We start from the raw sequence: 17,899 nt of genomic DNA, 5'->3' as shown, positions 1-17,899 counted from the left end.
GGGATGCTCCGTGCTTCCCTGACCCCCCTGAGGATGCAGCTCTGTGCTGCTCTAACCCACCTGGGGATGCTCCATGCTTCCCAACTCACCTGGGGATGCCCCGTGCTGCTCTAACTCACCTGGGGATGCCCCGTGCTGCTCTAACTCACCTGGGGATGCCCCATGCTGCTCTAAACTCACCTGGGGATGCTCTGTGCTGCTCTAACTCACCTGGGAGCAGGGGGACACCTGGTGCTCAGCCGTGCCACATCCTCCACCGTTCCCAGCACATCCTACCCTGCCCTCGTGTGGCCGTTCCCACTCGGTCCGAGGGAATTGTCAAGCACAGCCACGGGCAGAGTGGAAGTTTCTCCCTCCTCTGCCTGTGCTTGGCTGAGAAGGCAGCAAAATGCCCCGGTGTTGCTGGAACTGGCTTTGGGGAAGCAGGAGCAGATTTAAACTGGCTCCCTGCCCTCTGCCCAGCTCCTCAGTGCCTGTGAAGAACTCGACCCAGAGCTGGGAGCCACCCTTCTGCACTTCTCACGGCCCGCTGCGGACGTGGAGCTGGAGGAAGAGCTGGACCTGTTCTGAGGAATGGACTCAGCCCAACACCTCACTTACACCTAACACAAGGAGCCACCTTTCTCACCTGGGCCATTTTTTTTTTTCAAATTACTTTGTAAATAATTTATTACAAGCATAACCATGAAGCTCTTGTTACAATAAAAAGTAGGTTACAAATTTTCCGTTTAGACTTGCTTTGGGACTCATAATTATGTTGTTGTTGTTATTTTTTTTTTCCTTCTTTTCCAAAACAAAATGTCTCCCTAAAGTTGTCCCACTGTCCTCTGTCCCCCTTGAGCCCCTGGGGGCACCTCTGTGCAGGCAGGGAACAGATGTGGCCAACGTGGTTTCTAGGACGTGTGCGTGGGGCTGGGGACACGGAGGGGCGCTGCCAACGTCCCTGCCCCTGGGATTAGACACTCTTAGTACAACACTGCTGAATCAGACGAGAGCATGGAAATCACTGCATGACAACAAGCCTTTTCGGAGCGAGCTGAAGCTAATTCCACGGAGTTCTTTGGGAGACTAAAACGTAGATTAAAAATCTCCAGTGCCGGAACGGCTTCTACGGGGCTGGGCTGGGCACGTGTCCCCGGCCCCTCAGGTGGGCTCGGGCTCCGCAGTCACTTCTGGCTTCACCTCCTGGCCTTCGGCAGTCCCTGAAGCAGTGAGGAGCAGGATGGGCTCTGGCTCCAGCAGCTTGGCTTTGTCCTGAGTCTGGGTCAGAGGGTGCACCATGGACATGTGGACGTTGAGGTTATGGGCCTTCTCGAAGCGCTTCCCGCACTGGTCGCAGGCGAACTCCAGCTCGGCCTCGGCTTTGTGTTTGGTCATGTGGTACTTGAGGGAGGCGCGCTGGCGGCACTGGAACCCACAGATCTCACACCTGCCGGGCAAAGGGGCTCAGCACCAGCCACGAGCAGCGCCGGGGCTGCAGCGGGCGCTGGGAATGGACGTTCATTGACACGGAATCCTGGGCTGGTTTGGGTTGGGAGGGACCTTAAAGCACATCCCACCCCACCCTCTGCCGTGGGCAGGGACACCTTCCACTATCCCAGGCTGCTCCAAGCCTCGTGCATCCTGGCCTTGGACATTTCCAGGTATGACTCCACACCTTGTGCCAGGGCCTCACCATCCTCACAGGAAAGAGTGACTTTCCTATATCCCATTTAACCCCGCCCTTCAGCAGTGGGAAGCCATTCTCCCGTGTCCTGTTACACCAAGACCTTGTCTCATATCCCTCTCCAGCTCTCCTGGAGCCCCTTTAGGCCCTGCGAGGGGCTTTAAGGTGTTCCTGGAATCATCTCCAGCCTGAACACACCCAGCACTCTGAGCCTTTCCTCATAGCAGAGGTGCTCCATGACCCTGTCCTCATCCATTCCATTTCAAGTGATCCAGCCAGCTCCAGGCCGGGTTTGCATCCCAGAATTAGTGTGCCAGGGTCAGTGACTGACCCCTCTGATCCCCTGGCGTCACTTACTGCAGGGGCTTCGCTCCCGAGTGCCGCATCTGATGGACCGAGAGGTGCTTGCGCTGTTTGAAGGTCTGCCCGCACTCGTCACAGATGTAGTTGCGTACCTCTGCCACGGAAACGGGGCGGTCACGGCTCTGCCCGGCTCCTGGGGTGTGCCCTGCACCCGCCCACGCTCCCTGTGGCAGCCTGAGCCCCACGTCCCACGCCCACAGGGAGCCCCGTCCCCCTTCCCCCGTAGCCTCTGGACAGGGAGCCACAGGCTCCGGGCACCCGTGCCCCGCCGCCGCTGGCACTCACCCGTGTGGATGAGCTTGACGTGCCGCTGCAGGTACCGGTCGATCATGAACACCTTGTTGCAGCCAGGGTGAGGGCAGGGCCTCTCCCGCATCTCCTCGTGGTGCTCTTTGATGTGTTTCTGCAAAGCAAGGACAGAGCTTCTGACAGGGAACAACAACCTGGATCCCCCAACACCGAGAACACCACGTGCAAAACCAGGATTTGCGTCCCAATCCAGCCCTGGCAGCAGGGGCTGCAGCTGGACACGCTGGAGCCTGCTCCAAGGGCTGCTGTGAGCCAGTGGCAGGCTTCCAGGACAGGAGAAACAGGGAGAGCCAGAGCAGGTTGGAAAAGGCCAGGACTCCCAGCAGGCTGCTTTTAGTAGCTCACTAAAAGCAGAGCAGGGTGAGGAATTAAACCCATCAGGGATCCTCTGCTGACATGGAAGTGGCTCCAGAGTACTGGGAGCCAGCGTGGGACAGCAGCAGAGCCTGAGCTCACCTTCATGCCATCAGCCCCTCTGTAGACAGCGGTGCAGCCCTGGTAAGGACACTTGTAGATGGTGGGCAGCTCCTCCCTGCAAGCAGAGGTGTGTGAGGTGCTGTGGGTGCGGGGCTGCAGCCCAGCCCAGCCCTGACAGACCCTCCTTACCGTTCACATTTGATTTTTTTTTTCCAGCCTGGCTTAGGACCTGGCTTCTTCCTTATTTTGGGCTCTTCTGCCTTCTTTGCTTCTTTACTGTCGCTTTTCTTGCCAGAAACCCTCCAAGAAAGAACCAGGAGAGTGGTTTAAGACTTGATCTTGGTTTTAGACCCACCAAAGTGTCCCCAGCTGTTACCCCTGCCTGTGACCTGGCACAGCAGGAGCACACACAGCCCCAGGTACACGAGCCCACTGTGGCTGTGCCAGGCTGGGGATGAGGGCCCAGTTTAACCCAGTGGGGGCCTTGGGGCCATCTCTGTGACCCCCAGGCAGGAATGTGTAGAGAACAGAGCCTAAGGAAAGACATGTCAGCCCCACAGGGGTGGGCACCAGCCCCCCAGCCACCCCCCAGCCCCTTACTTCCTCTCGGGGTAAGGCTCGAAGGAGTCGTCTGAGGATTGCACGTTTCTCTTCTCGCTTTCGTCGTCGCTCAAGAAGTCCCTGAGAGACAGAAGCTGCCCTTTACCAACGTGACCTCGGGCTGGCCCTCGGCACCAGCAGCTCCCCATTCCCAGCACATCCATCTCCCCCACGGCACGTGTCCTCCTCCCCGTCCTCTCCCCAGCAAACACAGCGCCGGTGAACGCAGCAAAGACCCAAACCAGGTCCTTTTAGGGCTCAATCTCTGCAAGAATAATCAAACCACTGTCAGGAGAACAAAAAAGCGGCTGTTACTGAAAGGCTCTATTCATGGGTGAGGGATGTGGCTGCTGCTTCCTCTACTGGGCAAAAGAATTTTGTGGAGCAGGAATGTCACATAACTGTCTGGTGCAGGTTAATGAAGCTGTAGGTCGTTCTGTATTCCCTCAAATGTAACAGCCACGTTTGGATTTTTCTTTTTCCTCCTTTTAGGCCTGAAGCCATATAAAAAGAAAATTAATTCCTGAAGACAGGAAATAGGCAATAAATCGTTGCAGCCCTTTCAATGTGACAGCTGACAGGCTCAGCTGACACTGGGGTCACTCTGCACTTGGCCCTTTATTCGTGTATTCCAAACACCTGTGTTGGACTGAGCCAAATCCTTGCTCACAAAGGCTGCCAGGTCCCTCCCTCTTCCATTTCCCAGTTAAAGGCTCTCTCCAGGAACAAATGGGAGCCACCCCGTGCCTGCATTCCCACTCCCACTGCTCTCCCGCAGCTCCAGCCGCGGAGGGAACCGTCCGGAGCTCCCGGCACAGCTCCTTCCCCAGCAGAGAGGGGACAGAACGGGGCCAGGATTGCTGGGAGCAGCCCACAGACACGGAGCACACGTGTGTGCAAACCCCCCAGAGCAGAGGAGGGAGCTCAGAGCCTCAGTGCCATGAGCTCCGTGACGCTGCAGCAGAGCCGCCGCTCTGAGCCCCCGGCGCTGGTGGAGGAAGAGCTCTCCGGGCTGGGGAGTTCCCGCTGGCAAAGAAGACATTTAGGCTATTTTAAACCCACTCTTCTCTCACCCCTCAGAAAGGTCACTGAACTCGTCTTTTACCCGCTCATCCGACGTTGCAGACAGAACCTGCTTCCCACTCAACTGTCCTAGGGAATGAAGGAGAACACGGTGCGTTACAAGGAAAAGCAGCAGAGCCGCGGCTGCGCTTGCGTGGTCACACCGTGGCGAACATGATTGTTTGAACCAAACTGTCCCCTCTGCCCAGGAACGGCTCTCCCCGTGCTCCACCCTGGCCCTGCAGCTCCCAGGAGCAGCTTTTGGTTCCTCCTGTGACACCTGGAACTGAAAGAATTGTCCCCAGGAAAGTCCCAGCTGCCATTCTCGTGTCCAGCAGCACACACCTCCTGTGGGTGCTGGAACTAAACACAACCCCACTTCTGAAACATAAAATGGGTGTTAATTCCTCGCTTCTGGAAGTGGTGTTTGGGGCAGTGCACCCAGCCCACACCCACTCAGCAGTTTTCCTTTAGGGGCAGAAGGGCCCCCTGGGATTCAGCATCAGCTGATGCGCAGCAGGGAAACCCAGCTTCAGGGTTGAGATGAAAGAAACATCTGGAAATATGGGGCTGAGGAACCACTGACCATTCCATACCCCCAGGGAGAGCCTGGCAGCAGGGTCTCCCCTCCATCAGAAGGGGAACAGCACACAGGGCCGGGAGTATGACCCCGTGTTCCCCTGTCCCTTCTGCATGGCTCAGCGTCCTCCTCCTCAACCAGAGGCCAATCTCTGAGCACTTCCCAGAAGGATCTGCACCCTCCTTGAGGAACAGCAGTCTCCAAGGACAGGGCCCAGCCCCTTGTCGCTCCCTGGGCCACCTCTCCAGCTCCCTGTCCTTCCCCCGAGGCCGGGACAGAGATCAGGAAGCAAATCCCTTACGTGTGGCAGTGCTCAGAGGGGAGGTGGGCTGCGGCAGGGCCTGCTCCCGGACGGAGGCTGCGCCGTCCAGCTGCGAGGCAGACGGGTCCCTGTCCTGCGGCGCCTCGTTCTCCACGCTCGCCGCGGTCCCTTTGCCGGCGGGCTGCTGGCACGGAGCCGTCCTCACCGGAGCACGCTGGGCTTTGGGAGCAGGGACAGCCTCGGCACTGTCTGCCCCGGCCCCGTTGTCAGTCAAGCGCTGCTGCTGCACCGAGCCCTTGCTCCACTCCCGCTTGACGGACAAGGCGTTGTCGAGCAGCACGGAGCTGCAGTCCGAGTCCGTGTCCATGACGTAGTCGTGGCCGTCGCCGCAGCCCCAGACGGCGCGGATGATGCCGCAGTACTCGGAGGAGAGCACGCTGCGCAGCCCCGGCACCGAGGCGCAGCTCCCGGCGTGCGCGTGCGCCCACGTCACCAGGCTGCGCAGGCACTGCGGGCTGGACGTGATCAGGTCAACTGCCCGGGGGAGAGGCAGCGCGGTCAGGCCTGGGCACGGGGGGCACACGGAGGGGACAGGGACGTGGGTCTGCTCCCCCCCGGGGCTGCCCCGCGAGGCAGGTGGGAGCCACCCCAAAGGGCTGCACCGGGGCAGTGCCGGCGCCTGCCAGGATCACAGGGCCACTGAGGCTGGAAATGATCTCTGAGATCACCGAGTCCAACCAAAAACCACCACCCTGCCAGCCAGACCGGAGCACTGAGTCCCACGTCTGGTCTTTCCCTAAACACCTCCAGGGACGGTGGCTCCACCACCTCCCGCCATCATTCCCAGCTGAAAGGGTATTTCCAATTGTCCCCAGTGTCCAACATCAGCTGGGACAGGTCTAGCACTGCAACCCAAATCTGCTCTGCCTGCTCTTCCGACCCCCAGGTGAGCCTCTGCCCGCTTGGCCCAGCTCAGGAAGGTGGGGATACTCCCGGGCAGCCAGAGAGAGGAAGGAGAACCTTAACCAGCAGCGTCACCCCCCGGACGTGGTCATTTCTCACCACCCATCAACCCCAGCCCTGCGCTGGAAAAGGAAAAGGGCAGTGGGCACTCACCCAGGCAGGAGGCACCTCCTTCCATACCCGGCTGCGCCTGGACCCCGCTGCTCCTGCAAAAAGCAGAGCGGCACAGTGGGATTCGGGCGTGGCGGAGGGACCACGCGGCGCCGCTGCCGGGGGGCGAGGAAGGCCACGTACTTTCCTTTGGACTTGGCGCGGCCCGTGGGCGAGGCGTTCACCCGCTGGATGAAGGTGCGGAGGACGCTGCGGCACTTGTAGAACTGGGCATGGCATTTCTTGCAGACGAACTGTGGCAGCGCGGGGTCCTGCCGCACCGCCACGCCCAGCAGCCGCTGGAAGTCGGTGAAGAACACCTGGTCCACGCGGCGCTGCTTCTCCGAGCTCTCCCCCAGCACCGGCACCTTGCCGAAGGCATTGCGAAGGCTCCGCGAGGAGAACTTGCCGTGGCACAGGCGGCAGTAGCCGCTGCTCAGGGTCCTGCCGATCCCTGCCCGGGAGGAGCAAACGCGGCTGCTGAGGAATGACTCCGGGGCACCCAAAGGTGTTCCCCTCCCCTTCATCCCGGCTGCCTCCTGAGCCCTGCCTCCAGCAAGGCACGGCACATCCAGGCAGGAAAAGAGCCCAAATCAGCCCTTCTGGCCCCGCTGTCCCAGCAGCAGAGCCTCCCCTGCACTCCGGGGGTCCCGGGACTCTGCCAACGCTTTCCCCCGGTTTCAGCAGCTCATCCCCCGGTGTTTAGCTCCCGACAATTTCCAGCTGGCACTGCGTCCCTTGGCTGCCCCAGTGCTGGCCATGCCATCCCTCAGCAGGGAGCGGTGTCACCGGGCAGTGTCACCCGCGGCATCCCCGCGCTGGGGGATAATCTCCATCCCCCGCTCGGCCCAGGTGTAACGGGAGCCCCGAGCACCGCCTCCTCCCGGTCTGACCAGCCCAGCTGTGCCGCGGACCCCGGGGTGGCAGCGGGACCAACGGGGGTCTCGCCGCACCCCGCGGGGGTGGCGACAGCGGTGCGACGGGGCAGCACCTCCCGGCGGACGGTCCCGGGGGGCTGAACCCCCCGTTCGTGCGCGCCCCGTGTGCCACCCGGCGTCCCGGGGCAGCGCCGGTGTCCCGGCACCCACCGGAGCCGTTGGAGATGCCGCTTATCTCCTGCCCCAGCGGCAACACACCCGGTATCAGCCACCCCAAACCGCAAACCGGGATGGCGGGAGGGTCCCGACCACGCTCAAACCGTGATGGAGAGAGAGTCCCGGTCTCCGCCAAACCGGAGCGGCCAGCGGCCGAGCACCCCGAGATAGCGGGAGGTTCCCCCGCTCTCCCTCCCCGCGTACCGAATCCCTCCTTCCCTTGCCGTTACCGGCACCGGTGTTTCAGGGTGGGAAGAAACTCCACAACAAACGGGCGAATCGCGACCTGCCGCCCGCTCGGCACCGAGCCCCGGCACGGGGACGGAGGGAGCCCCGCCGCACCCGGTCCCGCCGGTGCCCCGCAGCGGCTCCGGCCGTGCCCCGCTCCCCCCGCCCCGGTCCCGCGCTCGGGCCTCACCTGCCTCCGGCGCGCCGGCGGCGGCCGCGGGCGGCTCGGCGGGCTCGGAGCCGCGGGCGGCGGCGGCGGGGGCGCGGCGGGGCGCGGCGGGGGCGCGGGGGCCGCCCGGGGCCGCCAGGAACCGGCCGCGCCGATCGCGCTTCATCGTCCCCGCCGGGCCGGCGGCTCCGCCCGCCCGCAGCGCCCCCGCCGGCCGGGGGGACCGCCGCGCCCGGTCCGCCCCGCCGCGCTCCGGGCGGGCCCGCGGCCGCCGCGCGCCGTTCCGGCCGGCCCGCGGCCATGGCCGCGCCCGGCGGCGCCGAGGGGCCCGCGCCGGGCCGGGCCGGCCGCGGGCTGCAGGCGGCCATGAGGGCGGCCAGCGGCGCCCTGGGCATGGACAGCGCCGGCCGGAGCAGGGTGAGCGCGGGGACGGCCGGGGAGGGACCCCCGCGTTCGGCCGCATCCCCGGGATCAACCGCCGGGCTCATCCTGCATCCCCGGGATCAACCGCCGGGCTCATCCTGCATCCCCGGGATCAACCCCCATCCCCGGGATCAACACCCATCCCCGGGATCAACCGCCGGGCTCAACCCCCATCCCCGGGATCAACCGCCGGGCTCATCCTGCATCCCCGGGATCAACCCGCGGGCTCATCCCGCATCCTCGGGATCAACCCCCATCCCCGGGATCAACACCCATCCCCGGGATCAACCCCCGGGCTCATCCCGCATCCTCGGGATCAACCCCCATCCCCGGGATCAACCGCCGGGCTCATCCTGCATCCCCGGGATCAACCCCCATCCCCGGGCTCATCCTGCATCCCCGGGATCAACCCCCGAGCTCATCCTGCATCCCCGGCATCAACCCCCATCCCCCGGACTGCATCCCCGGCCTCCTCCTGCATCCCTGCGCTCCCCCCGCATCCCTCGGCTTCATCCGCCGGCCTCACCCCCAGCCGCGGGGCAGCACCCCTGGGGTCATCCTGCATGCCGGGGCTCATCCTGCATGCCGGGGCTCATCCTGCATCCCGGGGCTCATCCTGCATCCCGGGGCATGCCCCCGGACTCGTGGCTCACCGGGGCAGCTTCCCCGGTCTGAGCCGGCACCCCTGGGCTACGCCGCATCCCCGGAACTCCCCGCGTCTCCCACTGGGAGCCGGAGCTGCGATCCCCCGAGGCCGGGGGGTTCCCGGGGTCCCCGCTCAGCCCCCACCTTGGCAGGAGGCGTACGTGGAGTACCTGAAGAGCATCACCCTCATCGCCCAGGCCCTGCAGGAGGAGGCGGCAGGGACAGGTGAGGCAGGACCCCGTGTCCCCCCGCCGAACCCGGGCGGTCGGGGGAAGCCCTGCAGTGCCCTCAACACAGCCTCCCCGCAGAGAGCAGCGAGGGGGTCACCCCTGACACCCCGAAACTGCTGAAGCTGGCGGAGCAGTGCCTGGAGAGGGTCAAATCCATCGCAGCGGCGCTGGGTGAGTGAGGGGTGGGGGTCCCGTGCTGGGCAGCCGGGTGCCCACGCAGGGGTGAGGCACAGCCGGCCTGTCCTGCCCCCTGCCCAGGGAAAGCCCAGGTGAAAGCGGCTGCACAGGAGCGGGGCGGGGGCCCCGCGCCCCTGCCCCGGCACCGCCGCGTCTGCTCGGACGAGGGGGGGAAGCTCTCGCCGTTCCTGCCCCCGGAGATCTTCCAGAAGCTGCAGATCGCTGAGGCACAGAGCGCACGGAAGTACGGGGGGCTTGGACCCGGAGCTGGGACAATGGGGCTGGAACAGAGCCTGGCGGAGCATGGGGGGCTGCTGTGGGCTGGGATACAGGCGTTGGGACGTGGGGGGCTCAAACACAGCGAGTAGGACATGGGGGGTTCAAACACGAGGGTTTGGGATACAAGGACTGGCGGTGGCCCCGCGCCCGCCTGGGGAGTCACGGAGCAGGATGTGGTCCTGGCACGTGTCCTGTGCCCTGTGGCGAGTGCTGAGGCCGTTCCTGCAGGGAGCTGACCCCGCTGGAGGAGGCCTCCCTGCAGAACCAGAAGCTGAAGGCGGCCTACGAGGCGCGAGTGGCGCGGCTGAACCCGAGCCAGGCCGTGCAGAAAACATCCCTGGCAAGTGCGGGCTGGGGAGGAGCTGGGAGCTGGGCAGAGCCGGCAGCCAGGCAGGGAGAGGGTCCCTGGGGGAGCCCCCCTCCCCACTGGTGGCCGTGGGGTGTGGGTGATGTTCCCAAATGCCCTCCTGCTCCGCAGACGCTGTCCCTGCAGCGGCAGATGATGGAGAACCTGGTGATCGCCAAGGCCCGGGAGGAGACTGTATCCTTCCCAGTGGGATTGCTCCACCCTGGCCTGGGTGTCACCCACCCCACACAGGCCTTTGGGGTCCCAGCTGGGGGATGGGGGAGGGCAGAGGGCAGTGGGTGAGCACGGTGGTGGCTCTGCACCCTTAACTGTGCCCGGCCCAGCTGCAGCGCAAGATGGAAGAGCGGCGGCTGCGGCTGCAGGAGGCGGCCAACCGGTGAGTGGGGCTGTCACCGCAGGGACCCTGGGCTCTGGGGACACCCAGCAGTGCCCTCATGGCCCGGGCTGTCCCCAGGAGGTTCTCCAGCAGCGTGGCCCTCACGCCCGAGGAGCAGGAGCAGCGGGCACTCTATGCTGCCATCCTCGAGTATGAGCAGGACCATGTGAGTGAGTGTGTGCCAGGGGCTGCTGGCAGGGCTGGAGGCTGTGCCATGGGGCTGGAGGCTGTGACAGAGGGCAGCAGGCTGTGCCATGGGGCAGGAGGCTGTGACTGAGGGCAGGAGGCTGTGCCATGGGGCAGGAGGCTGTGTCACAGGGCAGGAGACTGTGCCATCCCCATGACCAGCCCTGGACACTCCCCAGGACTGGCCAAAGCAGTGGAAGGCGCAGCTGAAGCGGAGCCCGGCGGATCTCTCAGTGGTGTCGGGGCTCTTCTCCTGCCTCCTGAGGTACTGCTGGGCTGGGCACGGCCCTGCCAGAGCGAGGGGGCTGCAGCTGCTGCCGGTGCCCCCTGCCCACCCCATCGCTCTGCCCACAGCTGCCCCGAGCACCCCATCACGCAGCTGCTGCGGCGGCTGCAGTGTGCGGTGTACGCCCGGCTCTACCCGGCCGTCAGCCGCGGCCCCGCCGACGCCTCCCCTGCCTCCCCCTCGGGTCTGTCCTTCCTGTCGCTGGACGCGGGGGGCTCCTCGCTGCCCCCCGAGCCGGGGGGCCGCCGGCTCCGGGCGTCCCGCAGCCTGCACTGCATGTTCTCGGTGCCCGAGCACGGCCCGGCCGCGCTGCGCCACAGCCGCTCCAGCACGCCCCTGGCCGACGGCGGCGCCCCGGGACCCACCGAGCCCCCCGAGACCCCCCGGGAGAGCTCCTTCGAGGACCTGGAGCGGTTCCTGGCGTCCCCCGAGGGCTGGGCCCCCGCAGAGCCCCCGGCCAGCTCCGCACAGGACGCGGCGCTGCCGGAGCTGCTGAAGGGCGTCGTGAGGGACATCCACAACGCCATCGGTGAGGGACAGCGAGGGGCTGCGGGCGGGCGGGGGGCTCTCCTGCACCCCGGGGCACAGGGTGGGCAGGACGGGGGGGTCCCAGCGTGCTGCGTGCCTCGCCCTTCCCAGACAGGCTGCTGGCTCTGACCCTGCTGGCCTTCGAGGGGCTCGGCACCGCCGCCGGCAAGGACCAGTGCCTGGCGTGCCTGGAGGAGGCTTTCTTCCCCCCGCTGTGGGCGCCGCTCCTGGCTCTCTACAGGTACCATGACCCGCCTCGGAGGGCACCGCCGAGCCCTTCCCGGCACCCCCATCACCTCCGTGCCCGCAGGACCGTGCAGCAGCCCCGCGAGGCGGCCCTGGCGCGCAGCATGGAGCGGCACCGGCACGCCGGCCCCGCCGACATGGGGCTGGCGTCGCGCCTCTTCCCGCCCGGCGCCGGCCGGCCCGCGTACGCCTCGGCCGTGCGGGACCTGCGCCTCATCCCGCTGGAGACGTGTCCCCGCAGGAAGTTGGAGTGCATCGGTGAGCGGCGCGGGGGGCGCGGGGCCGGGGCGCGGGGCCGGCCGCGGTCACCCTGACGCCCGCCCCGCGCCGCAGTGCGGGCCCTGCGCGGCATCTGCGAGTGTGCCGAGGAGTACTGCGGCAGCCGCGACGCCCGGAGCCTCGCCGCGGCCGCCATGTGAGTGCGGGAGCTACGGAGCGGGACGGGCGGCTGCTGTGGCCGGTGCTACGGAGCTGCGCGGTGAGCTGCTGGCGTGCCAGTCCCTGTGGCCGCCGTGGCTGATGGCCTCTGTTGTCGCAGCGGGGCAGACGACCTGCTGCCCATCCTGTCCTACGTGGTGCTGCAGACGGGGCTGCCGCAGCTGCTCTCCGAGTGTGCCGCCCTGGAGGAGTTCATCCACGAGGGGTACGTGCGGGGGTGCGGGGCCATGCAGGCACCGTGGGCTCGGGACACCGGCGCACCCTCCCGGGACAGGGCTGAGCCCGGTGGGTGTGGTGGTGTCGCGGTGGTGACACGGGTGTGGGCGCAGGTACCTGATCGGAGAGGAGGGGTACTGCCTGACGTCCCTGCAGAGCGCCCTGTCCTACGTGGAGTCGCTGCAGTGAGGAGGGGGCGCCGCGGGACCCCCGCGCCCCGGGCAGGTGCTGCGGGTCCTCCCGCCCGCCGGGGGGCGCTGTGGCGCGGGGATCGGCCCCGCCCCGGGGGCGGAGCTACGGGCGGCGCGTGCGTGCCGGCCCGGCGCGCGCGGAAGGGGAGCGGGAACGGAGCGCGAGCGGGGCGGGCGGGGGAACCGGGACCGGGGACCGGCAGGTGCGGGGGAACCGGGGCCAGAGCGGAACCAGGGACCGGCAGGTGCGGGGGAACCGGGACCGGAACCAGGGACCGGCGGGTACGGGGGAACCGGGACCGGGACCGGGGACCGGCAGGTGCGGGGGAACCGGGACCAGGGCGGAACCACGGGCCGGGTGGGAGCACCGGGAGGCCTCGGCGCGGGGAACCGGGGGAAACCAGGGCCGGCGAATGACACCGGGAGGACTGGTACCGGGAGGCCTCGGGGCAGCGGAGTTCCGGGGCTGAGGCTTCGGCGGGGGGGTCTCACCGGTTCGGGAGGGGGTGCCGGGGTACCGGGGTGGGGTCTCACGCCGCTGTACCCGCAGGATGTGTGCAGGCTCGGCGCTGCGGCAGGAGCACCGGCAGGACTACGGGCAGGAATTGCGGCAGGAATTCCAGCAGGAGTACCGGCGCTCGCTGGAGCGGGAGGCCGGCCCCGCCGGGACCTGCCCCGGCCCCGCCGTGGCGGAGCGGCTGCGGCAGCGGCTGCAGCGGGAGCCGGCGCTGCTGGAGGCCCTGCAGGAGGACGCCCTGGCACTGCTGGCCCGGGGGCTGCGGGACCACCCCGACCCCGGGCTGGCGCTGCGAGGCTTGGCCAGCGCCTTCCGACTGCTGGAGCTGGCGGCCGTCAACCTCTACCTCTTCCCGTGGCGCCGGGAGTTCGGCACCATCCCGGTGAGGCCCTGAGGTGGCAAGGGGTGTTGTGGGGGTACCCAGACACCCCCGGCCACGCTCCCCGCTCTCCTTGCAGACCTTCTCCGGCGCCTACGTGCACCTGCTGCGCCCAGCGCTGCCCGAAGCCGACCTGCTGCGGAGTTTGGGCCGCCTGGGCTACGAGCGGCGGGACCGGCACCGCCTGGCTGTGGGCCGGCTGCCGCCGGGGCCCGCGCTGATCGCCGCCGCCGTCGGGTTCCTGGCCTGCCGCCTGGAGTGCGAGATCCTGGCGGAGCTGGCGCCGCGGCTGCCCCGCGCCGAGGAGCTGCTGGAGGCACGGCATCGGGCCGGGGGTGCCAAGGGGCGCCTGGAGATGCCGCAGGACCTGGGGACGCGGCGCAGGGCGGCTCCCGACTGCGGTGACGACGTGGATCTCTACCAGGAGAGGCCAGACAGCCCTGAGGACATGGGGAGCAAAGACACAGCCCCCCCAGTGCTGTGGAGGGACCCTCAGGATGTGCCCAGGAGGGGCTGGGGACGCTGCGACAGCACACTCGGGCCAGAGCCTGTGGGCAGCGCTGATCCGGACACCTCCTCTCACCTCTTCCCGGAGCGGGAGCTGGTGGGTACCAGCAGAAACCCCCAGGTGCTGGGGGAGCTCTGGGATTCCCCCCAGGCCACGCCAGAGCTGCCCTGCTACCAGCTGCACTCGTGCCTGCACCGGGGCATGCTGCCCTCGTACTGCTGCAGCACGTGCCGGCAGCTGCACGGCGGCGGCTGCGCCGTGGGACGCGCCTGCCGCAGCCGGCACCGCGGCCAGGAGCTGCGCGGGGAGCGGCAGCAGCGCCTGTGGCTGCAGCGCACCGAGCTGGACATGCTGCTGGCCAAGGGCTCTGCGCCCCGCTCCTGACGTGGCTGCTGCAGCCGCTGCCCCGGGCAGGGGTGGGCACGGCCCTGCTTGGCACAAGGACCAGGACTCGTCAGCCGCCGAGACTGCGGAGCCCAGGCGCTGCTGCAGCCCGGGCGCTGCTGCTGTAAATTATTCAGTGCATCAGTAAAGTGGCTGTCTCAGCACGAGGTGTTCTGTCCTGGTGAGGGGGAGCAAGATGCCTGGTCCAGGGGCAGGGGCTGCAGTGATGCCTGACAGCACAGCACCCTGCAGGAGCAGCTCCTGTCTTCCTCAGAATGGGGGCAGGATCCACTTAAAGGGGGCAGAACCTGGGGTGTTAATGGAGGCATTCTTGTCCCCAGAGGAAAGGAGAGCAGAGCCACCAGCTGCTCCTGCTGGCACCTAAAAATGGAGCCACCCCACACAATGTTGTCACAGATGCTTTTATTGATGGCAGAGTCGGGGTTCCCCCCAACAGACAGCACAAACCAGGACCCGCCTGGGACAGGACTGACCCTGCCAAGCCTGGGCGTCCCTGGGCCCCATCTCTCCTGGCTCTGGGGCCACGCTCACCCGGCTGCAGACCGGAGCCTGCCCCGTCCCGCACGGGCCGATGCATGGAGGAGCCGTCCCCATGGCGCTGGGACTGTTGGACTGAGGGACTCCACCTCAGCCAGGACACATCACTCCTGTTCCCAGGGACAGCTCAGGGCTTGCTGCGCTTGGCCTGGCTCTCCAGCGCCGTGCTGGCCGCCCGCTTGTTCCGGTGGTGAGGGAAGGTGGGCATCAGCTCCGGCTCACAGGCTGTGGGGCACAGAGAGGGGTGAGCAGGTCCCAAAAGCTCCCAGTCCTGCCCTGCCCCAGGATGGGCAGCACTTACGCAAGGGCTTCTCCTTGAAGTAGGAACTCTCCAGGCAGTCCTTGGCCGTGGCCCTGCAGGGACAAGGGCAAGTGGCAGGGACCACTCCAGCCTGGGGGACAGCATGGGGCAGGTTCCCTGCCCTACCCACCCCACCTCCTGCCTAGCTCTTACCTTTTCTTAGGGTCATACATGAAGAGGAAGTTGAGCAGTCGCAACCCAGCCTCCGAGAGCCAGGGAAACCTGTGCTTCAGGTTGTTGTAGGGCTGTTTGCGCAGGGTGTACTGGGTGGCCAGTGGCAGCTTGGAGAACCCCTGGAGGAAACCGAATATCATGGGGGGCCAGGGGAGCAGCCAGGGAGAAAGGACAGTGGGGAAAAGGGCAGGGAGCTCTCACCGGCCAGATGTTCTCGTTGGGTGTCCCCAGGAGCTGCACGATGAGATCGATCTGGTGGATCTCGGAGGTGCCTGGCAGCAGCGGTTTGTGTGCCAGCAGCTCGGCCAGGATGCAGCCAGCAGCCCTGCGGAGCACAGGAAGCACAGGAGCCTCCCCAGTGATCCCCCTGCAGTTTGCAGCCCCCCAGCCCCCTCTCCAGGCTGCCTCAGCTCCCCTCATTACCACATGTCAATGCTGGTGGTCTGGGTCGTCATGCCCAGCAGCAGCTCCGGTGCGCGGTACCTGCACAGGGGACACTTGGTGTCGGGGCTGGCACGAGCCCGTCCCGTGGGGGAAACGCACCCCAGCCCCTGCCACTCACCACAGAGTCACCACTTTGGGGGTCATGGGCTTAGGGGGCATCCCGTAGGTGCGTGCCAGGCCAAAATCAGCTGCAACAGAGAGCAACAGTGAGGGGGGAGCCCGGCTGAGCTGCGGTCACGGCACAGAGCAGCCACGGCCGGGGGCAGGTGCTGGGACTCACCTATCTTCACACAGCCCTTGTCGGTCATCAGCAGGTTGGAGACCTTCAGGTCCCTGTGGGAAACAGCAGCTGGAGCTGAGAAAGCACACGGAAAATCCAATCCCATCCTTCCACAGCCTCCCTGCCCTGCCAGCGCTCCCACACTGATGGGCCCCAAAGCCCCACCCAGAGCTGCTCCTGATGGTGCCACTTGCTCCCAAGACACGGGAGGTGTCCCAGACACCCCTTTGTCCCCCCAGCTCCATCCTGCCACTCCCACCTGTGGATGATGTAGTTCTCATGGAGGTACTGCAGGCCCTTGAGCACCTGCAGGATGATGCACTTCACCTGGGGACAGAGGACAGGAGCTGTCACCTCTGTGGGAGCAGCACCAACTGGACAAACCCACACAGCCCAAACCCACTGGGGTGTTCTGCAGCCCCTCCATCCCTGTGTTCTCCCAGGGGGTTCTGGGTGAGCATTTTCTCCCAGCTCTGTCTGACAGTTTGTTCCAGCCCCATACCAAGCCTGGAAAGTCCCTGAAGGCTTCACTGAGAGTCAGCAAAGCCCAGCTCCATCAGGAATGCCTGGAATCCCCCAGCTCAAGCTCTAGGGAGCCCTTCACAGCATCCACATGTTTTGGCAGGAATGGCAGCACCCTCTAAGAGGTGCTGGACCCAAATCCTGCCCCACCCTGTACCTGAGCCTCCGAGAAGGGCGTTTGCATGTTCTCCAGGAGACTGGCCAGGTCCTGCTCGCAGTATCCCATCACCAGGAAAATGCTGGTGGAGACAAGGTAAGGTCAGAGCCTCCCCCAGGACCACTCCATGTGCTGAGGCTGCTCAGAGCTCCAAGAAAGGCTTGGAAGGAAAGGGAGGACAGACTCTCACCTCTCCAGGTGGTTTCCCACAACCACATCCTTCAGCTCCACAATGTTGGGGTGCTGGAGCTGCAGGAGCAGGGTGATCTCCCGCAGGCTGCTGATGGGCATTCCTGGGGGGGAGAGGAACAGCTGTGCTGCAGGAACAGCTGGACAGGACACAGCAGGGCAGGACACAGCAGCCCCTGTTTCCCCCACTCCTCCATTACCATCTTTCTCGTTGTCCATCCGCACCTTCTTCAGTGCCACCGTCTCGTCGGTCAGCGTGTCCCGGGCACGGTCTGGGGACAGCACAGGTCACGTTAGCACCAGGACACACACCTGGCTTTGTCCCAGCCTCGCCTCAGCCCCCCAGCTCAGCCACAGGGGGGGAACTGGGAGAGCTTCAGGCACCTCCTGACCGAAACCGTGCTGGGATTCTACACGGGGAATGCCAGGGAGCAGGGATAGATGGGCTGTCCCTAAGGAATTTCTCCCTGGGAGGGTGGGCAGGCCCTGGCACAGGGTGCCCAGAGAAGCTGGGCTGCCCCTGGATCCCTGGCCGTGCCCAAGGCCAGGCTGGACGGAGCACCGTGATCTGGTGGAAGTGCCATCCCCACCCACGGCAGGGAAGGGAGCGCAATTCACTCGGATCCCTCCCGGTGCCGCCCCGGCCCGGCAGGCACCGCCCGCACTCACACACGATGCCGTACGTGCCCTCTCCGATGCGATTCAGCTTCTCAAACTCCTTCACGCTGCGGCACCGTCCCAGCTGCAAGCAAAGAGCGGCGTAGAGGCGGAGCGGCCTCCGGGGCCCCTCACCGGCTGCAGCCCCCCGGCACCCGCTGCACTCACCCGATCGGCTGCCGGAACCTCGAAGAAGCCGTCTCCCCGCAGTCGCCTCAGGCGCAGGGGCTCCAGCTCAGGCTCGGCCGGTGCGGATCCCGGTGCCGGTGCGGATCCCGGTCCCGGTGCAGGTCCCGCCTCAGCCGCTGCCATGTCCGCGATGCCGCGTTCCCTCTGCGCACGCGCGCCATTATCCCGCCGCAGGCCCCGCCCACGAGC

General features: G+C 66.2%; 5 protein-coding genes across 6 annotated transcripts in view; 3 read left to right on the top strand and 2 right to left on the bottom strand.

Moving 5' to 3' along the window:
* The window catches only part of FANCA (FA complementation group A), a gene marked incomplete at its 5' end in the record, with an annotated part of 36,568 nt that extends 35,905 nt beyond the window's left edge, over positions 1-663 (top strand). Inside the window, one exon of the mRNA XM_031505835.2 lies at positions 463-663. Within this exon, the coding sequence (XP_031361695.2) occupies positions 463-570 (108 nt within the window). The remainder of the gene's footprint in view (positions 1-462) is intronic.
* Positions 652-8,029, bottom strand: ZNF276 (zinc finger protein 276). Its single transcript, XM_021526956.3, has 11 exons — positions 7,849-8,029; positions 6,517-6,835; positions 6,376-6,428; positions 5,299-5,793; positions 4,429-4,507; positions 3,356-3,436; positions 2,945-3,055; positions 2,795-2,870; positions 2,315-2,432; positions 2,024-2,123; positions 652-1,429 (listed from the first exon to the last, which is right to left on the bottom strand). The coding sequence occupies exons 1-11, from the start codon at positions 8,027-8,029 to the stop codon at positions 1,144-1,146; spliced, it is 1,899 nt and encodes a 632-aa protein (XP_021382631.2). The 3' UTR covers positions 652-1,143.
* A 134-nt stretch (positions 8,030-8,163) lies between these two features.
* On the top strand, positions 8,164-12,449 carry VPS9D1 (VPS9 domain containing 1). The gene is made up of 15 exons (XM_077786238.1): positions 8,164-8,280; positions 9,084-9,156; positions 9,240-9,332; positions 9,420-9,582; positions 9,846-9,957; positions 10,096-10,158; positions 10,308-10,360; positions 10,439-10,526; positions 10,726-10,811; positions 10,901-11,361; positions 11,472-11,601; positions 11,671-11,864; positions 11,940-12,021; positions 12,145-12,249; positions 12,374-12,449. Exons 1-15 carry the CDS (start codon positions 8,164-8,166, stop codon positions 12,447-12,449), a joined length of 1,896 nt encoding a protein of 631 aa, XP_077642364.1.
* A 553-nt stretch (positions 12,450-13,002) lies between these two features.
* On the top strand, positions 13,003-14,403 carry SPATA2L (spermatogenesis associated 2 like). The gene is made up of 2 exons (XM_077786398.1): positions 13,003-13,350; positions 13,427-14,403. The coding sequence occupies exons 1-2, from the start codon at positions 13,003-13,005 to the stop codon at positions 14,237-14,239; spliced, it is 1,161 nt and encodes a 386-aa protein (XP_077642524.1). The 3' UTR covers positions 14,240-14,403.
* Positions 14,404-14,645: 242 nt separating this feature from the next.
* CDK10 (cyclin dependent kinase 10) lies at positions 14,646-17,895 on the bottom strand. Of its 2 annotated transcripts, none has more exons than XM_021526986.3 (13): positions 17,690-17,895; positions 17,534-17,606; positions 17,065-17,136; positions 16,866-16,968; positions 16,676-16,757; positions 16,256-16,323; positions 15,997-16,049; positions 15,835-15,904; positions 15,696-15,755; positions 15,474-15,597; positions 15,252-15,391; positions 15,099-15,151; positions 14,646-15,022 (listed from the first exon to the last, which is right to left on the bottom strand). In XM_021526986.3, the coding sequence occupies exons 1-13, from the start codon at positions 17,831-17,833 to the stop codon at positions 14,925-14,927; spliced, it is 1,140 nt and encodes a 379-aa protein (XP_021382661.2). In that variant the 5' UTR covers positions 17,834-17,895; the 3' UTR covers positions 14,646-14,924. The 2 variants fall into 2 exon arrangements, with proteins under 2 accessions (XP_021382661.2, XP_021382662.2); XM_021526987.3 differs by having other exon boundaries at positions 17,552-17,606.
* Positions 17,896-17,899: the final 4 nt, after the last annotated feature.

The sequence above is a fragment of the Lonchura striata genome, chromosome 13 (genome assembly GCF_046129695.1).
Source record: "Lonchura striata isolate bLonStr1 chromosome 13, bLonStr1.mat, whole genome shotgun sequence".
Taxonomy (NCBI): domain Eukaryota; kingdom Metazoa; phylum Chordata; class Aves; order Passeriformes; family Estrildidae; genus Lonchura; species Lonchura striata.
Note: the sequence above shows the minus strand (reverse complement) of the source record. Positions and strands in the feature narration are given on the sequence as shown.